General features: G+C 40.2%; 1 protein-coding gene across 2 annotated transcripts in view; it reads right to left on the bottom strand.

Moving 5' to 3' along the window:
• Nucleotides 1-18,696, bottom strand: part of LOC106737154 (phytanoyl-CoA hydroxylase-interacting protein-like) — a 100,481-nt gene that overhangs the window by 20,016 nt on the left and 61,769 nt on the right. For both annotated transcript variants that reach the window (XM_059729843.1, XM_059729842.1), the window contains one exon: nt 2,378-2,574. In XM_059729843.1, coding sequence (XP_059585826.1) covers nt 2,378-2,574 — 197 coding nt within the window. The remainder of the gene's footprint in view (nt 1-2,377; nt 2,575-18,696) is intronic.

Raw genomic sequence — 18,696 nt, 5'->3', positions numbered from 1 at the left:
GGCTGCAGAAAGGCACTATCTTCTACTCAGGTTTCATAGCCCTTAACCCTCTCTGGAAGGTAGAAATATATGGCTTTTCTTTTAAGAGTTCCTAAAAGCTGCCAAGGAAGGGGAGGCAATGGGAGTGATGGTAACTGATGGTAGTACTGACTTCCCAAAACTTTAGTAATGGTAATACTATAAGGAAATCTTTGCATATGTAGCCATACTAGGTAACACTGAATAAGCTCCCATTCCTATGCCACAAAGAGTTTCAGTAATTTCTAGATATGGCAGGTGTCCTGTAAACATGGCTGGCAACAAAAACAGATTAAAGGAAGTACAATATGCAACAAAATGTATCATTGTTAAACTACTAAAAAAACAGTGTTTTGCATTCTCTATTAAACAAAGCTGCTAGATATATCTCCATCCTTCTGACCAGAAGAAATCCAGCTTTTAACAGGTCACTAACCTAATTAGTATCAATATATTTCAAGTTAAATCCAATAACACAAGACAGATCTTATTTACTCCTCATTTTAATTAAGTGACCCAATCACCCTCATGTTGTTCTACAAAAGCAATTATCCATTTCCTTAGTCTAAGCAGTTTAGCACAGTGAGGAAATAGGTAACTGCTGAGAAAAAAACAAAATAAAAAAAAACTACTCGCAATCATGGTTATACTACTAACATCCAACAGTACACTAATTGTGATTTATATTTTGAGGTCAATGTGCTGTTTGATCCTACTTGGACAGCATAGTTTTTTCATAAACAGATTTTACATTAGTTTGTGCTTAGAAAGAAATCTGAATTATGAGAAGCAAAGCAAAGAAAAAAAGAAAAGAATCCACAGACTATTTATGTTATTGGAGGGAAGATATATTTATATATCCAGCATAAAATGGGAATTTGACTTCAAAGGCTTCCAGTGCAAAGCAAGATAAACAGCAAGAAGACTCATTTTAATTCAGTTGGTGTCACAATCATAAATGGGTCACAACATTAGATGCTGTAAACTGGAATAACTTCATCAATAATCAGTAGAACTATGCTAATTTATACCAGCTGAGCATCTGGATCAAGAAAGTTTCATGTTTTAAAACTCAGTATATAAAATAGCAGTAATGATTTTGAAGCAAGCACAACTTGTACACACACGGCAGGTGCAGAAGTAAAAACTTTTCTTTCAACAATTCTCGTAAAACAACCAGAATGAAGCAGTAAAGGAGGGTGGGATGTTTATAAATATTATATTAATAATAGAGTCATAATAACTTTGAAAATAAAAAGGTCAATTGTATGCTATGGATATGTTTCTTGATTAGTCCACAATCTTTTAATGGCATACTTGGTAACATTAAAGATTTCATGCTTCACTATTATTATCTCCTTGGGGATCTGTGCTCTGATAGCACTTACATTTTACAGATCTTGCCTACACAGTTTTAGTCAGCAGATGACTGTGCTTTTTCTCTGTGTCCTTACTTCACCTCCATTTCAGTCCATTTATCAGCATTTCAGAACACAGCTCATAGTACTTCAAGGTCAAATACATTTTTTCTTGGGTTTAAAAGTACAGAATCTGCCCCAAGAGCACCAACAAATTTCAGTGTGTCCTTTTACAGGTAGTTAAGGGGGAAATCATGCGAAAGTAGTATATTTGGGTCACAAATACTGAAAAGGGGAGAAATTGCTACTTCATCTGAATGAGCACTAGGTGACAGAGAAGCACCAATAGAACCCTTTTGAGAAACAAATTACAATTTTTGAGCTTTGGGTCATGTTTTGTGTCATTGTTTTGAAGATATAATTGAATACAAAAAGTTAGAGAAGGCATAAGTGTATTATAATACACAACCTAAAGTTGTACAAAAACAAGAATTTCTTTTTTGCCAGATATTCCACAGGTGAGAAATCTGTTTTAGTTCTAAATCAAACAAACAAAGCAATTTGGAATTTTCTAAGAAATGAAATTTTGGATAAAAACTGTTTCAGATCCAACAAAAAGTTTTACCAAAGACTTTTACTTTCTATTTTATCTTGTATTAAAATTTAGACTAGAAAGTCTAAAAGAAAAATTGTTTCAAATAAAACAATAAATAGTTCAATTTTTAACTTGTTAAAATGGAGTATTTTGACAATGTCTAAATTTTAGATCTAATTTTTTCTAAATTAATTTTGTTTAAATTGACAAATTATTATGAAAAGTTTCAATTTTAATAAAATGGCACTTTCTGATGAAACCATTCCAACCAAACTTTTTCAATCATTTCTGTCAAGCCACACCTTTGTAATATGATCTGTACCTGGCTGCCCAAAGTCCTCAAAGGAAGGGCTTCACAAAACTTATATTTTTTAAACATGTGTCAAGCTTGCTGTTAAAACCTTACCTTGTGTTTAAATTTGTTGGAATTCTTGTTCTCCTTCTTGTTTAAATCAACGAAATAGTGAGTAATACGGTCCTTAGATTTAGAATCCATGTCCCATGAAAGCTTGAAAGAGTCACAAGTGATGTGACTTATTTTGATGTTGTGTGGCACAGGAAGTTCCTCCATATCTGCAATCCCACTGTCTTGTGATTTATTCCCTGTGTAGAAATAAGCATTAGATAAACAGCCACTGAGATGTGACTACTGGTATTCTTTTACTAGAGATAAACAATGGTATTGGCCAACCATTCAAAAAATATACAGAGCTAAAAAGCAATGATCACGTCCAACTATGTAAGCCTGATTCAGACTGCTGAGAATATGTTCTCTTTGAAGCAAATAGAGTATAAGTAAGGATTTCACAATCTGATCCATAATAAAATATATAAATAACATAGTTGTTGATCCTTAGGGATGGCTAAAAATTATTAGTAGTTAATAATAAATGGTTACCATCCAACCTCCATATCTGGAAGGAATACAATTTGAAATAATTTGAAGTGATATTTTTAAGTATCAAGTATAAACAGTTTCTATATTTATAGGTGACAGGTAAATATAAACCTGACCCTAGTATATTTACAAACTGTTATATTTATCAAACTGTTGATACAGGTCAGTAGCATCTTACACAGAGGTTAGGTTCTAAAGTCAGCGCGTAAGGCGAAAATCGCGTACAGTCAAATTGCATATTATTGTGCCAGTGGTGACTGCCTCTGCCTCCAAAAACTCCTGCCGCTGCTGCGGAGCCGTGCTTAGAGCTGTGCAGCTGACAGCAGTGGCGCAGTGTGGGGTGGTGGTGGGGATGGCTGCGTGCTGCCCGGCCACCACCACACTGCCGCTGCTGCCCAGCGGCCGGCCACACAGCTCCGGGCACGGCTCCATGGCGACAGTGGGAGGTTTTGGAGGCAGTGGCCGTCACCGCCATAATGGGCCTCCAGGTAAGCGGCAGCATCGTGTGCAGACTCAAGCCTTGCCCCCTCTCCCACCCCATGTATAATTGAATTTGCGTAAGTTAAATGCACGTATGATGCAACTGACCTGTACTATGATAATTTGGTTAAATTACACTGAACAACAAACAAAAAGAGGGATGATTTTTAAATTTGTCCTACTGTAATAGTCGTATATTGCAGCAGCTCATGCTAAAATGAGGTATTCCCCTGAACTCCTACATGTTTAGGACTTCCCAGTAGCATTGCCTCCAGTAATCATTAAATACAGAAGGATGAAGCAATCTTTGTCAGACCTGAACTGTGTAGAAGGATAGGGGAAATACAAACAAATAATACTGGAGGGTCAGGAAAAACAGAGAACTGAGTGGGTGGAAGATAGAATACAGCAAGCAGTGACAAGGATAAATAGAGAGGTGAGATGGCTCACAAGGAAAATGAGAGAAGCATCGATAAAAACAGGGAGGGAGGTAAGAGGCTAGAAAATACCAATGAAAACAAGATGAGTGTTAGAGGAAAAGCTTCTAGACCTTACCTAGATTAAGAAAACGAGGTGTGTTCTCATTTTTAGATGCCAGTTTGTATAGGGGAAAACAGTGGTGCTTAAAGGACGGTATGTTACCTGGTCACGACTGATTCTAGGTTGATTCCAAAGAGTTAATCACAACAAGCTAACATCCTTTAAGGTATGAGATGATCAAATACAGTTTCTTAAATATAGTTTACAGGTAAATTGACATTTTGACAGCATCCTATATAGATTTTAGCATTGATTGGGCATGTCTACACGAGATGTTTATTGTGGAATAGACTAATTAGCTCTGCAGTAAACACTTCACTGTCTACACATGCAGCCCTATTAGGCTGCAGGAAACTAATAAACTCTGCAGCAGCGTAGTACTTGTAAATAAAAGTATTATCCTGCGGTGGAGTTATTTATTTTGCAGCACTGCACGCTGATGGGGCTGGCTGGGGCATGAGGGTGCTACTGTGTGGGTACTGTCTGCCGGTTATCCCTGCACAGCCAGCCCCTCTGCAGCATGTTGAGCCACGTTACAGCAGCCCCAGGCTGGGAGGTTGACCACCTCCCAAACATCTAAAATAACATTTTAATTTTATTAAAAAAAATATTTTGACCTGATTTATGTGCGTTTGTGTAGTGTACAGAGAGATGACTGCATAATAAAATAACTTGAAATAAAGATTTACTCTTGAAATTGTGTGTGGGGGTGTGTGTTTGTGTGGGGAGCTGTAGATGTGGGGTTTGTGGAGGGGTGTGGAGGAGTATATGGGGGTGTGTGGGTGTGTGGGGGGTATGGGGTCTATGGGGTTGTGCGTGGGGGGTAGGGTTTGTGAAAGGATGGGGGGGTGGCCCCCAGGTGGTTAACAGCAGGCAAGGGGCCCCCAGCAGAGTTCTGGCTGAGTTCCAGAGCTCCATGTGGTGGTATGGAATCAACCTGGCTTGGTCCAAAGGCACACAGCTCCCAGACGGAGTGCCGGGAGCCACATGTGGTGGCACAGAGTCCACCCAGCCTGGCCCAGTGGCACGTGACCTCTGAAAGGCCACACCTCCCACTGGCTTTCAGAGAGGCAGCCACAGGCCAGTAATAATTGTCTTTTGGAGGGGCCCCACAGGCTAAATAGGATGGCCTGATGTGTCAGTTCCAGCCCGGTGGCTATAATTTTCCTGCCACTGGTTTAAAAACTTCATTGTTGGGTAAATGTCCTTTTTGCAGTTTTATCGTTTGATTTCTCAGAAAAAAACTTTTTGTTTCACCCTAAGAAAATCATCTCCTTACCAGACATAAACAGCACGTGTGTATATGCCTCTCTCACACAGCTGTCATTAAAAAATTCAGACCTAGGCTAGTCTTTCAAAGGGACTATACCCGTATACTTACTCCCATGATCATCATCTTATTTAGCACGTTCATGTCCTCCTTTTCAGTCAGTTATTTCATCTCTTTAATTCTTACTGTTCAGATCCCTTCTGATTTGGTAGTATATTTTTCAAAATGCCAATTCAGAAATATACACACTATTCAGGTGCAGCTACAGATAAAGGATTTTACCCTGCTTGGTCTATGATGAGATATTTGCGCTGCAAGCTCATATTCAATTTGCTATCTACTATATCCCTTGGTCTTTGTGAGAATTTCTAGTTTCCTAGTATCTCCATCCTATTCAATATTTATGTTTATTTTCCCTTACATATACTAGCTGGCATATTTCCAGTTTGATTCTCATTTTTGCATTACTTGTCCATTGGCAGTAAGAAATAAATTACTATATTTTCTCTCCTATAATATGTACCCAAATATAATACACACTTGTTTTAGGAAGGTGGAATGAAGGGGGAAAAAAAACTTTTCCTTGCAAATACAAAGTAATTTAATATAACAACTTATAAAAAGCAGCAACCTTTACAAAGAACAAGTTATAAAATGCAAAAAAACCACACATGAGCTTTGTGCTTCCCTCATCCTTCATTAAAATATTGTGGCATGTAGCCAGCAATGCAAAGGGTTGGGAGAGCCTATCACTGCTCCATTAACATCCTAGCAGCTGCTGGTATTTGACTGCTAGCTACACACCACAATATTGCAATAAGGAATATGAGGCATTTGCAAAGCCCCTATGTGGTGCCCTGGGCAGAGTGAGAAGGGGGAGGGAAGTGGGGACTACATATTATGTGACTGCTGGAGGAAGAGTCTGCAGCAGCCGGCCAAGAACAGATAGCCTGCTCTCTGACCCAGCCTGCTATGAGCTGGCTACAACTCCAGCTGGGGACAGATATACCTCAGCAGTCTTGCGGTGTGGGATCCCCCCCAGGGTGCCTATGGCTAGTCACCACTCTCCATCTTGGCTGGCAGCTAAATGGCATTGGTGTACTTCATCACAAATAATGTGCAACTAGATTTCTAGCAACTTGTGTTTTTTGGAAGAAAGGTGTGGGTTATATGCAAGAAAATATGATACGCAAGGGATACATGCATTTTCATGCTACTCCAGCACAGGAAACAACAAAGGGAGGGTGTGAAAAAACATGTCACAACTCCTTCAACCCCAAATGGAGAAAGGACTAACAACCAATTATTGTCAATATTAAAGCATGGCATACGTCCTTCCATGTATTCCAGACCCCCCTGCTTTCTACAAAAGTCTGAGTCACTTATTTAATAAGTAAAGATCAGGTGATTCTTGACCTTTCTAATCAGAAGCTGAAGAAATCACTTATCTTTGTGCTGTTCACACATTGACTATAAGGCTTTAGTTCTCAAAGCTCCAGAATAAACATGAAATGCCAGCTTCATTGAGATCAATTGGAGAACCAAAAGATTAATGCTTTATGCTTCTATTCACAGGCTTATCTCTCTCTGCCATATCCAGAGTTAAATTTCAAGTTAAATTGTCTAATCAATTTTAAAGCAGCCATGATAGTGACTACTGCAGCTGAACCAAAATGCTAGAAATTGAGAAGCAAATAGATTTTTATTTATATACCCAGTCACACATAATTACATATGTACACACACACACACACACACACACACACTTAATTCAGTATTCTCCCAGTTACATAAATGTTATCTATTGGTTACATAAATTAGCTGAATGAAAAATAAAGGAAATAGAGATGCTCCTATTGGCTGTTCATGGTTTTCACTTGCAGATAAATTACAGAACTTGGGAGTTGATAGGACCAAGCTAGAAACATAGATTCATAGATGCTAGGGTTGGAAGGGACCTCAAAAGATCATTGAGTCTGACCCCCTGCCTAGATAGGAAAGAGTGCTGGAGTCAGATGACCCCAGCCAGATGCCTATCCAGCTTTCTTTTAAAGATCCCCAAGGTAGGGAAGAGCACCACCTCCCTTGGAAGCCCATTCCAAATTCTGGCCACCCTTACCGTGAACAAGTTTTTCCTGATATCTAGTCTAAATCTGTCAGTTTGTGACCATTGTTCCTTGTTACTCCAAGAGGAGCCCTGTTGAACAGAGCATCTCTGATCCCTTGCTGTGTCCCCCTAATGAATTGGTAGGCAGCCACAAGATCTCTTCTCAGCCTTCTCTTGTGCAGGCTGAAGAAGTCCAGGTCCCTCAGTCTCTCCTCATAGGGCTTGTCCTGTAAGTCCCTAACCAAATGAATGGCCCTCCCCTGGACCTTCTAGAATCTATCAACATCCTTCTTGAAGCGCCCAAAACTGGATGCAGTACTCCAACTGCAGTCTAACCAATGACGTATAGAGGGGAAGTATCACCTCCTTGGATCTATTTGTCATGCATCTGCTGATGTATGATAAAGTGCAGTTAGCTTTGCTGATGATTTTGTCACACTCATGTTCATCTTGGAGACCACTATACTCCGAGATCCCTTTCCACTTCTGTGCTGCTGAGAGGGCCACTTCCCAGCCAGTACATGTGTTAGATATTTTTGTGCCCTAGGTGCAGCACTCTGCACTTGTCCTTGTTGTACTGCATCCTATAGCGTACTGCCCACTTTTCTAACCTGCCCAAGCCTGCCTGCAATTGTCCCCTACCCTCCGGAGTGTGCACTTCATCCCACAATTTAGTTTCATCCACAAACTTGGATAGAGTACACTTCATACCCACATCCAAGTCACTGATGAAGATATTAAAGAGTACAGGACCAAGGACCGAACTCTGCGAGACCTCACTACCCACATCCTTCCAGGTCAATACCGACCCACCTACTACCACTCTCTGGGTGTGATCACTAAGCCAATTTGCCATCCACCAATTTGCCACCCACCATAGATGATGATCGTGTAATCATCTATGTCACAGCCTCTTAATTTATTTATGAGAATAGGATGAGATAGCATATCAAAGGTCTTGCTAAAGTCCAAGAAAATGACATCCACCTCTGCTCCTGCATCTAAGCATTTTGTTACCCTGTCATAAAATGAAACCATATTGGTCAGGCATGATCTACCTGCTACAAATCCATGCTGGTTTCCCTGCTGCATTATTTTTCCTGCTGGATTCCCACAAATATGATTCTTCATAATCTTTTCAAAGACCTTTCCAAGGATGGAGGTGAGGCTGACTGGCCTATAATTACTTGGATCCTCCTTCCTCCCCTTCTTGAAAATAAGGAAGAAATGGGCCCTTTTCCAGTCCTCTGGGACCTGACCTGAGCACCATGAGTACCAAACAGCCATGCCAATGGTTCTGCTATGACACCGGCCAATGCCTTCAGTACCCTCGGATGCAGCTTACCTGGGCCTGCTGACTTGAACACATCCAGTCCATCCAAGTGACTCTGCACCAAGTCAGCTTTGACAGTTGGTAGGCTGCTGTCCCTATGATGCCCATCTAAGAACCCATTAGGAGTCTTATCTTGAGCCCTGTTCAGGAACACTGAGGCAAAAAACTCACTGAATAGCACAGCTTTGTCCCTCCTCTCTGTCACTAATTGCTCCTCCTTGTTCAGTAGTGGTCCTATGCTGTCCTGCTCCTTTCTTTTACTCCCTACATACCTAAAAAAAAAAGACTTTTTGTTGTCTTAGAACATGTAGAAGAGGTATGGGATTTCTTCTGAATTTTTCTCATGGCTTGGGAAACAAACAACTTAAATCATTTAGTCTAATGTGGTAACAGGATGAAACACAAAATTCCTAACGAAACTTTTTGCTGAACAGTAATTGTTATGTGTTCACAATCACCTTTCACTTTCAAATGGGAGAAGTTCAGAGGATGGAATACTTGCCTACTGATTTGTATTTAACACAAAAAAGGTTTTCTAAGGTATGCACAGAAGAGGTCCTAAAAAAACTCACCTTCAAAACATTTTTAAAAATATTTACAGCTCAGAAAAACGATTTTTATAAAACTGGAAAAATAAAATAACAAATGCTTCTGGGATATGATGATCTCAAGTCATGAAGTTTTAGCTCTCATATTATCCTCACAGTCAAAGCAAGAATCTAATATTAGGCACTATATAATTATCTTTAAGTATAGCAGGATTAATAAGCAGCAACATGTACAACAGTGGTCTCCAACCTTTTTAAGTACCAGGTCACTTTTTGAATTATAGTGCAACCCAGGATCTACCGCACACCATGCCCCCCCCACCCCAGCAGGTCAGTTTGTTGGGGAGGAAAGGGGCGGGGGGGGGGGGCGCAGATCGAGGCCCCTATGGTGAAGGAGGGAGTGGGGCAGAGGCAGAAGTTCAGTGCACATAAACCACTTTCAAAATGGCTGAAACTGGTTTAAAATAAACCTGGATGGATGTAGAATCAGATTTTGCTGATTTAGGTTAAATTGGTTTTTTGAACTTCTGTCCCAGATCCCCTCCAGATTCAAGTTAATTCACAGTCCCCCAGCATCCTAGGGTGCTTTGCACCTCCCCTGCAAACTCACCCTCACAGGATGGGCAAGCTAGCCTTGGCCTAAGCTGTCTGGTCCAGCAGAGCCAGGAGGCATGCTCTAATGCCCCCCAGCTTCTGGCCTGAGCCATTGCAGGCATGTGGCTGCAATTCCAGAATCAAAAGTGAATGTCTGTTCATTTGATTATTGGTTCAATTTATGTAATTTAGATTAACCTGCGAAGATTGAATCAATTCAGCCTGTGACATTTTGACTGTCTATACTTACTCCAGCTATCCATCCCTCCTTAAACTAAGCTGCTTAAACCTGAACCAGGCCCAGCAAACATTTGCTCATGCCCTTAAAGTGTATGGAAATGCAGATCAGACACAAACTAATTTTATATTGAATAACCTAAGCCCTGTGAGTGCTTGCATATCAGGGCATTTAGATCACCCTAAACTTGGTAAACATGCCCTCTGTGGAAAGTCAACAAACAGTGGGCAGTCTGGATTACCAGTCTTTGCTAGGTGAGTGTTGCAATGTATATATGGATATATTTATGTCTATGCATCATCTTACTATCTTTGCATCCTAGAGCTTTACTGCAAATTAGGTGCTCCACCTAAGGGATGGAACATCCTTTTTATTTAACATGGTCTCCTGGAAGGCAGCAGACCTCTTGAGTGAAGGGGTCTGAATGACAAATGGCACCTTCTGTTCCCTGCAGCAAACAGTCTCCCACCACAATCACTCTTCGTTGCTTCCTTGGTGGGCACGGGCAGTTGGTGCCACCTTAGTCGGGGAGCATGTGCCCTCAGTGCAACCAGTCAGAGACTGGGGAGGGGGGTGCAAAATTTACCAACTGGTGAGTGTTCACACTGGTCCTGAAAGTGGCCGGCGCTCGCAGGGGCCACCGGCACTCCTGCCTCCCCCCCCCCCAATTGCCTGAGCAGGGAGCGCAGCCTGACAGGGGGTGCACCGGCACTTTCAAGGGGTGCATGTGCACCCCCTGCACCCCTATGCATTGCCACTGTGGTGGGGGTTGCTGTTCCTATCCTGTCTTTGGTGCAGAGAATGCAGTTGCCTCATCCGTCGGGGTACTAGGGCTGCGTAGTCGTTTTGGGCCTGATGCGACCAGTTACCATGCACCATCAATTGGGGCATCTTACTCAAGCCCACTCTTCTGCCTGGTCTCCATGGCATCCTTCTCCAGGTGTAGGGCCTGGCAGTAAGTGTCAATATCTGCCTCGTGTTCCCTGATGATTTGCAGCCTGCTCACATCTTCCTGGAGCTCCCTCACCCAGCCCTCCAGAGTCTCGACCAGTGAGCATATCCCACAAGTGGGAGTACTTGAACCCCAGATCCCCGCCTCCAGCAGACGTTCCAGGCAGCCTCCGCAGCCCTGGAGACGAGGGTTCCATCTATGTGGAGGCTGGGATCATGGGTTTCATATGAGTAGAGACCTCTGAGGTACCAAGTGGGAGTGGTCCATCCAGATCAGGGAGCCTAGGGGTGCGGCACGTGCTCATCACCGTGTTAAAGGGTGGTTCTTGTTCACTAAGCTCCTTAGTTTGTTTGAGTAGGAGACCAGGTGGGTGTAATTATCCCCCCGTGGTCCTCACCAGTAGCTGTTGCTGTTGTTGCAGTCTGGTAGACAGGCTCGAGGAGTTGGGGTGCAACTTGGGACTGAGAATGCCTGCTGGTGGCCTCACCGTGCACCCTCCTGTGCGAACTCCCACACTAACTCATGCCCTAGGCCCAGAGTATGCCTGTTTGAGTGCTCTGTTTGCACAGCTCCCTGGGGACTAGGCTAAGTATGAGCTGGGAGGGGCATGACCCTCCTCAGCTCTGCTCAGCTGCCCCTTCTAGCTAATGTCCATCCACCACAGGCCCCACTTACCTCCTGGCTCCATACTGGGGGTCAGGTAGGGGTCTGCCTGAGAGGTTCGCGGGAGATCTTCACTTACGGGCACAATGGGCTTGCACCTGTGTGTCTTCCACCAAGAGCTGATCCCAACTAAAGAAAAACTTTGGTTGAGACCTTTAAAAGTTTGAAATCTTATGGCTCGTAGAGTCTTGTGAGATCAGGTGGTATGCAAGATTACAGTATGCCACTTGTAGGGCCCAGCTACCTTTTTATTATTCACCCATATATAATTACACTTAAAAGCACTCTAGGTGTATACATCATGTGACAGAATAGTAATTGGCATAATTTCCAATTTATTCACTACCATATTTTAAAAGCTGACAACAAACAAATATGGAGCACATGATGATCAGGAATTATATTTCCTTTTTCTGACCCAGTCTACCTGCCTCTCCCTCCCATTCTGCTTATGCCACAGTCTGCTTATTTGCATAATTTTGTTGGAAAAAGGATGATGCAGATAACAGGAAGTTGCTGTGCAGTACTTTTCAATTATTCCATATACCCATTCAGGCAGAAATTACAATAAAGATAAAATTATCAGCTCTAAGATCCAGAAAACTGATTTTCTTAAAGGATTCTTACTACACTCAAGAGTAAGAATCTAAAATGAACTTCCCAACTTATTGTGAAAGTTATTTTATCAGGAACATAAAAGAAGAGGACTTGAGATATGTTATTTCCCTTAGTACACGAGGTAGATAAAATTACTGCCACAGAGACTTCCTGCTTTATCATGAAAGCCTGTTTTCCTGCCTTTCTTTTTATCATCCATTGGGATATTTGAAGAGATGTTTTCAAAGTCCCCAAAATCTGACCTCTGAGAAGACAGAAAAGTGGTATCCTATTGCTGGTCAAAAGGATTAACATAAAACAACAGAGGAAAGCCACAATTTAGTTTTTAGAAAAATTAGCTATTTAATTCTATGTCAAAATTATGGTAAGAGGGTCTTAAGGTCACAAGGACATACTCATAAAAATCTGAGAATGGCGGCAAAGTGACAGGAAAGGGTAAGTAAAGGTTGGATGTGTTAAAGAAGGTTATGTTAATTATGTGATTCAGTATCATACTTTGTCCTCTACAATCTGAAGTTGATAGGGCTCCGTGGAGACAAAGGGTGTGTAAGTGCATGTTAAATCATCAGGACTATTGGTTTCATCTGAGGAAAGCATAACTGTGTGCTTAACTTTATATATGAATTTAAATCCTATGGCAGTTCAGTGTTCTATGTAGTACTCTGCATATGAAAAAAATAGATTTCCAAGGAGAACATACAGGAGGCAAGGGGAGGCTTATGGTATCTTTTATTAGACCAACGGTATAGTTGGGAGAGAGATTTGACATGCCTGTAGGACATGCACATACAAAACCTCAAATTTGGTGAAAGCTAATTTCATTAAAATACTAGCTCAATGGTATTTTTTCCAATGGTTGTTTCTATTGCCCCTTCTACATGTTCATTTAATGATGTGATGGGATTGGATCCTGGATTCTAACACCTTTACCTCCTGCCATGCTATATGTATTGCCCATCTGGCCTGCAGGGCAAAAAGGTTGGGCACCACTATGTTATATGTAGAACACTTCTATGATTTGTTCTCCGTTTGATGGTGCCTTAAATTGAGTGCATGTGCAGCACCTTTCCCATTTATACTGCAGTTAACAAGTTAATCAGGACATAACTGTAATGTGGAGAGGGGCTTATGTTACATTTCAATTTTTTGCCCTGATTCATAATAGAATTACACTTATTAATGCTCCTCCTCAGACTAAAAAATGAATGACCATCTTTTGCACAGCCCTCCCAAAATCCTGACAAAAGAACTCCTAATAAAGATCAAACTCACTAAACTTATTTTTTATATTGGCATCTTTATAAAACCAATTTCTATATTACATAAAAATGCCTAGCTGTATAAACCCTGCTAGAAGGATAAACCTTTCTAAAGCTTTTTGTCTAATATTTATGTCTAATATCTCTTTATGTCTAATATTGCCATGGTACTTTCTCCATTACAATGTCTTAAATTTAAAAAATAGTTTTAATGATATGCAATATATTTAATTAATAGTTATGGAACGTTCACACACATTTATACTCTTCTGTTACCTGTTTTAACTAAAAGCTCAGTTTTGTTTTCATTTACCAGGCAAATCTTTTTAGCGAATTACGCTCAAATCTACATTTCCCCTTTGGTGCAAATATAATTTCAAAAACACTAATGGAAATTATACACCCTTAGAGATAACGGACCCCTATAATAATATTGTGTGAAACTTTCAGATAATCTTCTGAAAAGTCTTCAAGCCCTTATGCAAGGGGAGCATCATTTAGGGGAAATAGAAGTTATATTTATCTTATGAGAGGTGACAAACCTTTTTGTTTCTGTATTAAATACACTTTTTGCATTAAACACTAATCTTGGAGGGCTTACACCTGTCAACATATTTTATGTGGCATTGTAACTAATTTCACAAGTACTCCCATTACCATTAGAAAGACCAACTACAGACAGAGGCTTTAGTCTCAGGAAATCCAATCCCCATTCCCAATGCAGAAAGTATAATTAATTATACTTTTTACTATACACCTAACATTTCAATATTTTCATCAATGATCCAGAAGATGGGATCTAGAAGTACTAGATACACTAGAGGGTAGGGCTAAGATTCAGAAAGACCTAGACAAATTGGGGGGTTGGACCAAAAGAAATAGCATGAAGTTCAATAAAGACAAGTGATAACAGCCTTTAACTACCTGAAGGGTGGTTACAAAGAAGATGGAGCTAGACTGTTCTCAGTGGTGGCAGATAATAGTATAAGGAACAATCTTCTCAAGTTGCAGCAAGGGAAGTTTAGGTTAGATGTTAGGAAAATCTTTCTTACTAGGAGGGTAGTGAAGCACTGGAACAGGCTACCCAGAAGATGATGGAATCTCCATCCTTAGAGGTTTTTAAGGCCTGGCTAAATACAACCTTGGCTAAAATGATCTAGTAAGGGATAGTGCTGTTTTGAGCAGGGGGCTGGATTAGATGACCTCTTGAGTTGTGTTCCAACCCTAATTTTCTGTGATTTCAAATATGAGGTGTTACATACCACTAATACATCTCTTTATTAAATTATATTTCTATCTAGACAATTCACTTAAACAATTATCTTTGATAATTTTGACATTCTCTATAAAGAGAAAGCACAAGGAAAACAGAAAAAATAAGGCATATATTAGAACACAGCAGATTTTTATTCTCGAAATAACTGGTTTATTAGCATAAAGCAAATTCAGTGATGTTACTAAGATAGTAGACAATATATAGGTCTAAAAAATTATTATAATGAAGAACATATTTAGAATAGGCTTTGGATTAATAAGAAATTGTCTCTCTCATTTTCATCTACCTTTTTATTAAAGCATAAATACAAGTCTTAGAGATTTTTTTCTAAAAACATCTAAGTATTATAGGAGCTGAAGTCAAAAGTGATTTAGGTACTTCGGAGTCTTCTTGAAAATAAATAGGAAACTGACTTTACTCAGCTGCTCTGGTAAAGTTGAATGCTAGATATCTACTAATATTTGTGACTTCCGGTGAATCATAGGTGCAAAATTATGTTAAAAAGAAGGACTAAAATTAAACCTAAATGAAAATTGGTTCAGCAAATTATTGCGCATTAAAGAAATGGTGACTAAAACCCTGAACTTGACCCACAGATATCAATTCCAATTGGGTGTTCTGAAACACTTAAAAAGCTTTTAGCTTTAAAATCTTTTTCAATAAAGTGCAGAGGCATTTAAATGCAAAACAAAGCCTTGAGAACATGAACAGTATTTGTAGGAACTTAGTTCACTGTGTAATAAATACTAAAATCACAATTCAAACAAGTCTCTGCCACTATTTCTTAAGCTTTTGAAAATTTCCCCCTCACCCCATATCTAATATATTTTAGGAGACAAATATTCTGACAATGCAATCAGCTTGTCCATGAAGTGTCAGGTATCACATGAAACCACATCTGTTTTACCAGCACGCATTTTCTTTTGTTTTTTCCCCTTAGTTTTTCGGTTGTTATTGTTGTCTTATGAATTTAATGAGGACACTATACTATGCGTGCATGCACACAGACACATGCGCACAATCAATTCTTTTCTTTTGTGCTATAAAGTTAGGGGGAAACCTTTAATAAAGAAAAGGAGAAATTTAAATGTGAAACAGGACATATATCTAGAACCCTGAGAATAATTTAATGGATACATCATTCTTCACTAAGGTCTATAACATAATGAAAAGAAAATTAAGCCTAAATAATACATCTACTCTTTTATCCCTGGGTGCTGCTGATGAGGCATGTGCTTCAAAGGCCAAAGAAAACTGCTTTACATGTTGACAAGCAGCATGCTGATATACTGAGATTTTTCCTAATTTACATCTCACTCTTGTAAGGCCCCATATCAAGGTTGAAGAGGTCATGCTTGGAGCTCCTATTGTAAGGCAACAGTTCTTGCTAATATGTTCACATTAATTACCAGGCATGAGCAGATGCAAGATTTACTAAAAGGGAGTGTGGTACACTGCTTTTCAGACCATGATGGGATATGGAAGCACCCAAGAAGTGGGAAGGACCCGCTCCTGCTGCCACTGTCCCTGGGTGACCTGTGGGTGGGGTGGCCCAGAGCTACTCCTGCTGTGCTCCAGCCAGAGTCTACAGGAAGTGGATGTGTGGGGTGCTGGCTCAGCCAGGGCAGCAATGGCAGCAGTTTCCTGCCTCTACCCCCTGATCCCTGCACACCCACTCTCCCCTTGGTGTCTCCTGCTGGGTGGGAACAGGAGCTGGAAGGAGAAATTTGCATGCTACTGTCCCCAGCTGAGCCCAGCCCCCACACAGTTGCACCCCATGAAGCAGAGTGCAAAAGTAGCTCTGGGGCTCCCCCTATGCCTCTATCAGCTTGGGGCAACAGTGGAAGGGGAGTGCAAACACACTGCTGCATACTCTCTGGATCTGCCTCTGCCCAGACAGCTTATACTTGAGAGCAGCATGCACTCCAACTGCAAACACAATGCTGTTTTGGATAACACTTCCTAGGTGATTTGAGAAGGGAAAAGGACCATCTATGTCTAGCTTGGAACTTCTATACTAACACATTATAGTGACAAAGTGCTCCTAGTATAGACAGCTCATCCTGGCAAAGAAATGTTTTCACCAGTATAGCCTAGTTCACTCCACATCCTCAAGCACAGCAAACTCAAGCACTGCAAAAATGCTATTCCATCTACCCTGGAAACTTTTGCTGGCGCAGCTATGTCAGTCAGGCATCACATTTTCCCATAACCCTTACCAACACAGTTTGGCTTAGAACATTGTGTAGTATAGACCTAGCCATGGATTCAAAGCTGGGTCTGCTTCACAATAGTCCACAACCATAGATCACCTCAATATCCACTTCTAATGAAAGTAATATTTGCATTCTACTTAGTGAAGCAAGATGACACTGCAGTAAGTAGCTCTTCCCAGCATATGCTGACTGCAAGATACATTTTTAAAACAAGCTTTAATTAAAATTGGAATGTTTGAGCTGCTAAAAGGTAGCTAAAGTGGTATGAGATGTTGGCTTATGAGGCTGTAAACCTTCTTTTATCCTATTTTAAAGGAATTTTTAAATGAAATTAATTATAGTATATGTTTATTTAAAAACATTAGAATTCCACTATCAAGTCCAAGTCCTGACAGCCCATTGGGCTTGTGTGGTTTTAGGCATATAAGCTTCTGCAGACAACCTACAGAAGGGAGCAATGTAGCTGGCATCACAACTGTCCACCTTTGACTTCCTAGCCCAAATAACCTGGTACCCATTTACAGCTGTGGAAACCAGAGACAGCCTTTGGCATGAGTGTAGGATTTCACATTATGCCTTTGGAGCAATAATGAGACATCATGACTTCTCTGTCACTGTGTTCCAGAATTCCACTATTACTCATCCTAAAACTGGAAAACCTATGGCATATTAATGAATGTGGCAAATTAGCAAACAAAAAAGTACTACTGTATTTAAAAAGCATGGATTATGTATCACTACATGAACTTTATTAATTTCTTTAGCAATTGAAATTTAAATAGTAATGATAATATGTTGTTACATGCTAGTAAGTACTGTGATATACCTTTTTGAAGTAAAGTGTCTTATTACTACAAGATTCTATTATATCGCCATAATATTACATCTTTACTAAAAGTAAAGATGGATATTTTTCTGTGGGTAGGTTCTCAACACTGGATAAGTGAAGATTGTAAAAATGTAAAAGTATTTTGTGTTCCTCATCATGTACATTTTCAGATTGCTATGATAAATAAATGGGTACCACTGATTTTTAAGACTATACCTGAAAAATGAATAATAGAATAAAAATTATCTAATAGGTTCAGGCACCGACAATATCACCCTGGGCAACTCACATGTGGCCAGACTCTGATCTCTGTTTATTGGTCTCAAATAACTGCACCAAAATTTTAAATTTAAGTTAATGTGTCTGAGATCAGTGTGACATTTAGTTTTCTTCTGCTTGTAAAACTTAACTTTATATTACAAAAGTATGCAATCATTTAGACGTGAGTTATATTTAATTTACTCATCAGTAGACACATACAAGTCCATTAACAAAGAGCTTAAATTGGACTACTCTTGCAAACCACATCCTCTTTCATTTTACTTAATGTTCCTACAAACTTAAAACAAATAGTAGCTTGTATAACTTTATTTGCCAAATGGTGAACCCTATTTCTCACTCTAGCCATGTCGTCAGTTGGGGGGGGGGGGGGGAGCAAGAACGAGGTGTGTTCTTGAGTTAGCTAATATGAGCTAAAGTCCTAGTGAAGAAAGGTGGTTGTAATTTTTTCAGGAATTAGTTGAATAGACATATTCCATGTAGATTTAACTCAGCTTCAAAACTTGTTTGAAAACTACAACTGGCCTGACTTCACAAGGATTTTAATTCAGGTTAAACCACTCCCTTTTTTACCACAAAATAAAAATGGAGAGAAGAGCGTGCCACTCAGAAGGCAGCAGGGTAA

The sequence above is a fragment of the Alligator mississippiensis genome, chromosome 6 (assembly GCF_030867095.1).
Source record: "Alligator mississippiensis isolate rAllMis1 chromosome 6, rAllMis1, whole genome shotgun sequence".
NCBI classification, from domain to species: domain Eukaryota; kingdom Metazoa; phylum Chordata; order Crocodylia; family Alligatoridae; genus Alligator; species Alligator mississippiensis.
The sequence above is the reverse complement of the archived record's forward strand: the minus strand, read 5'-3'. Positions and strand labels throughout refer to the sequence as shown.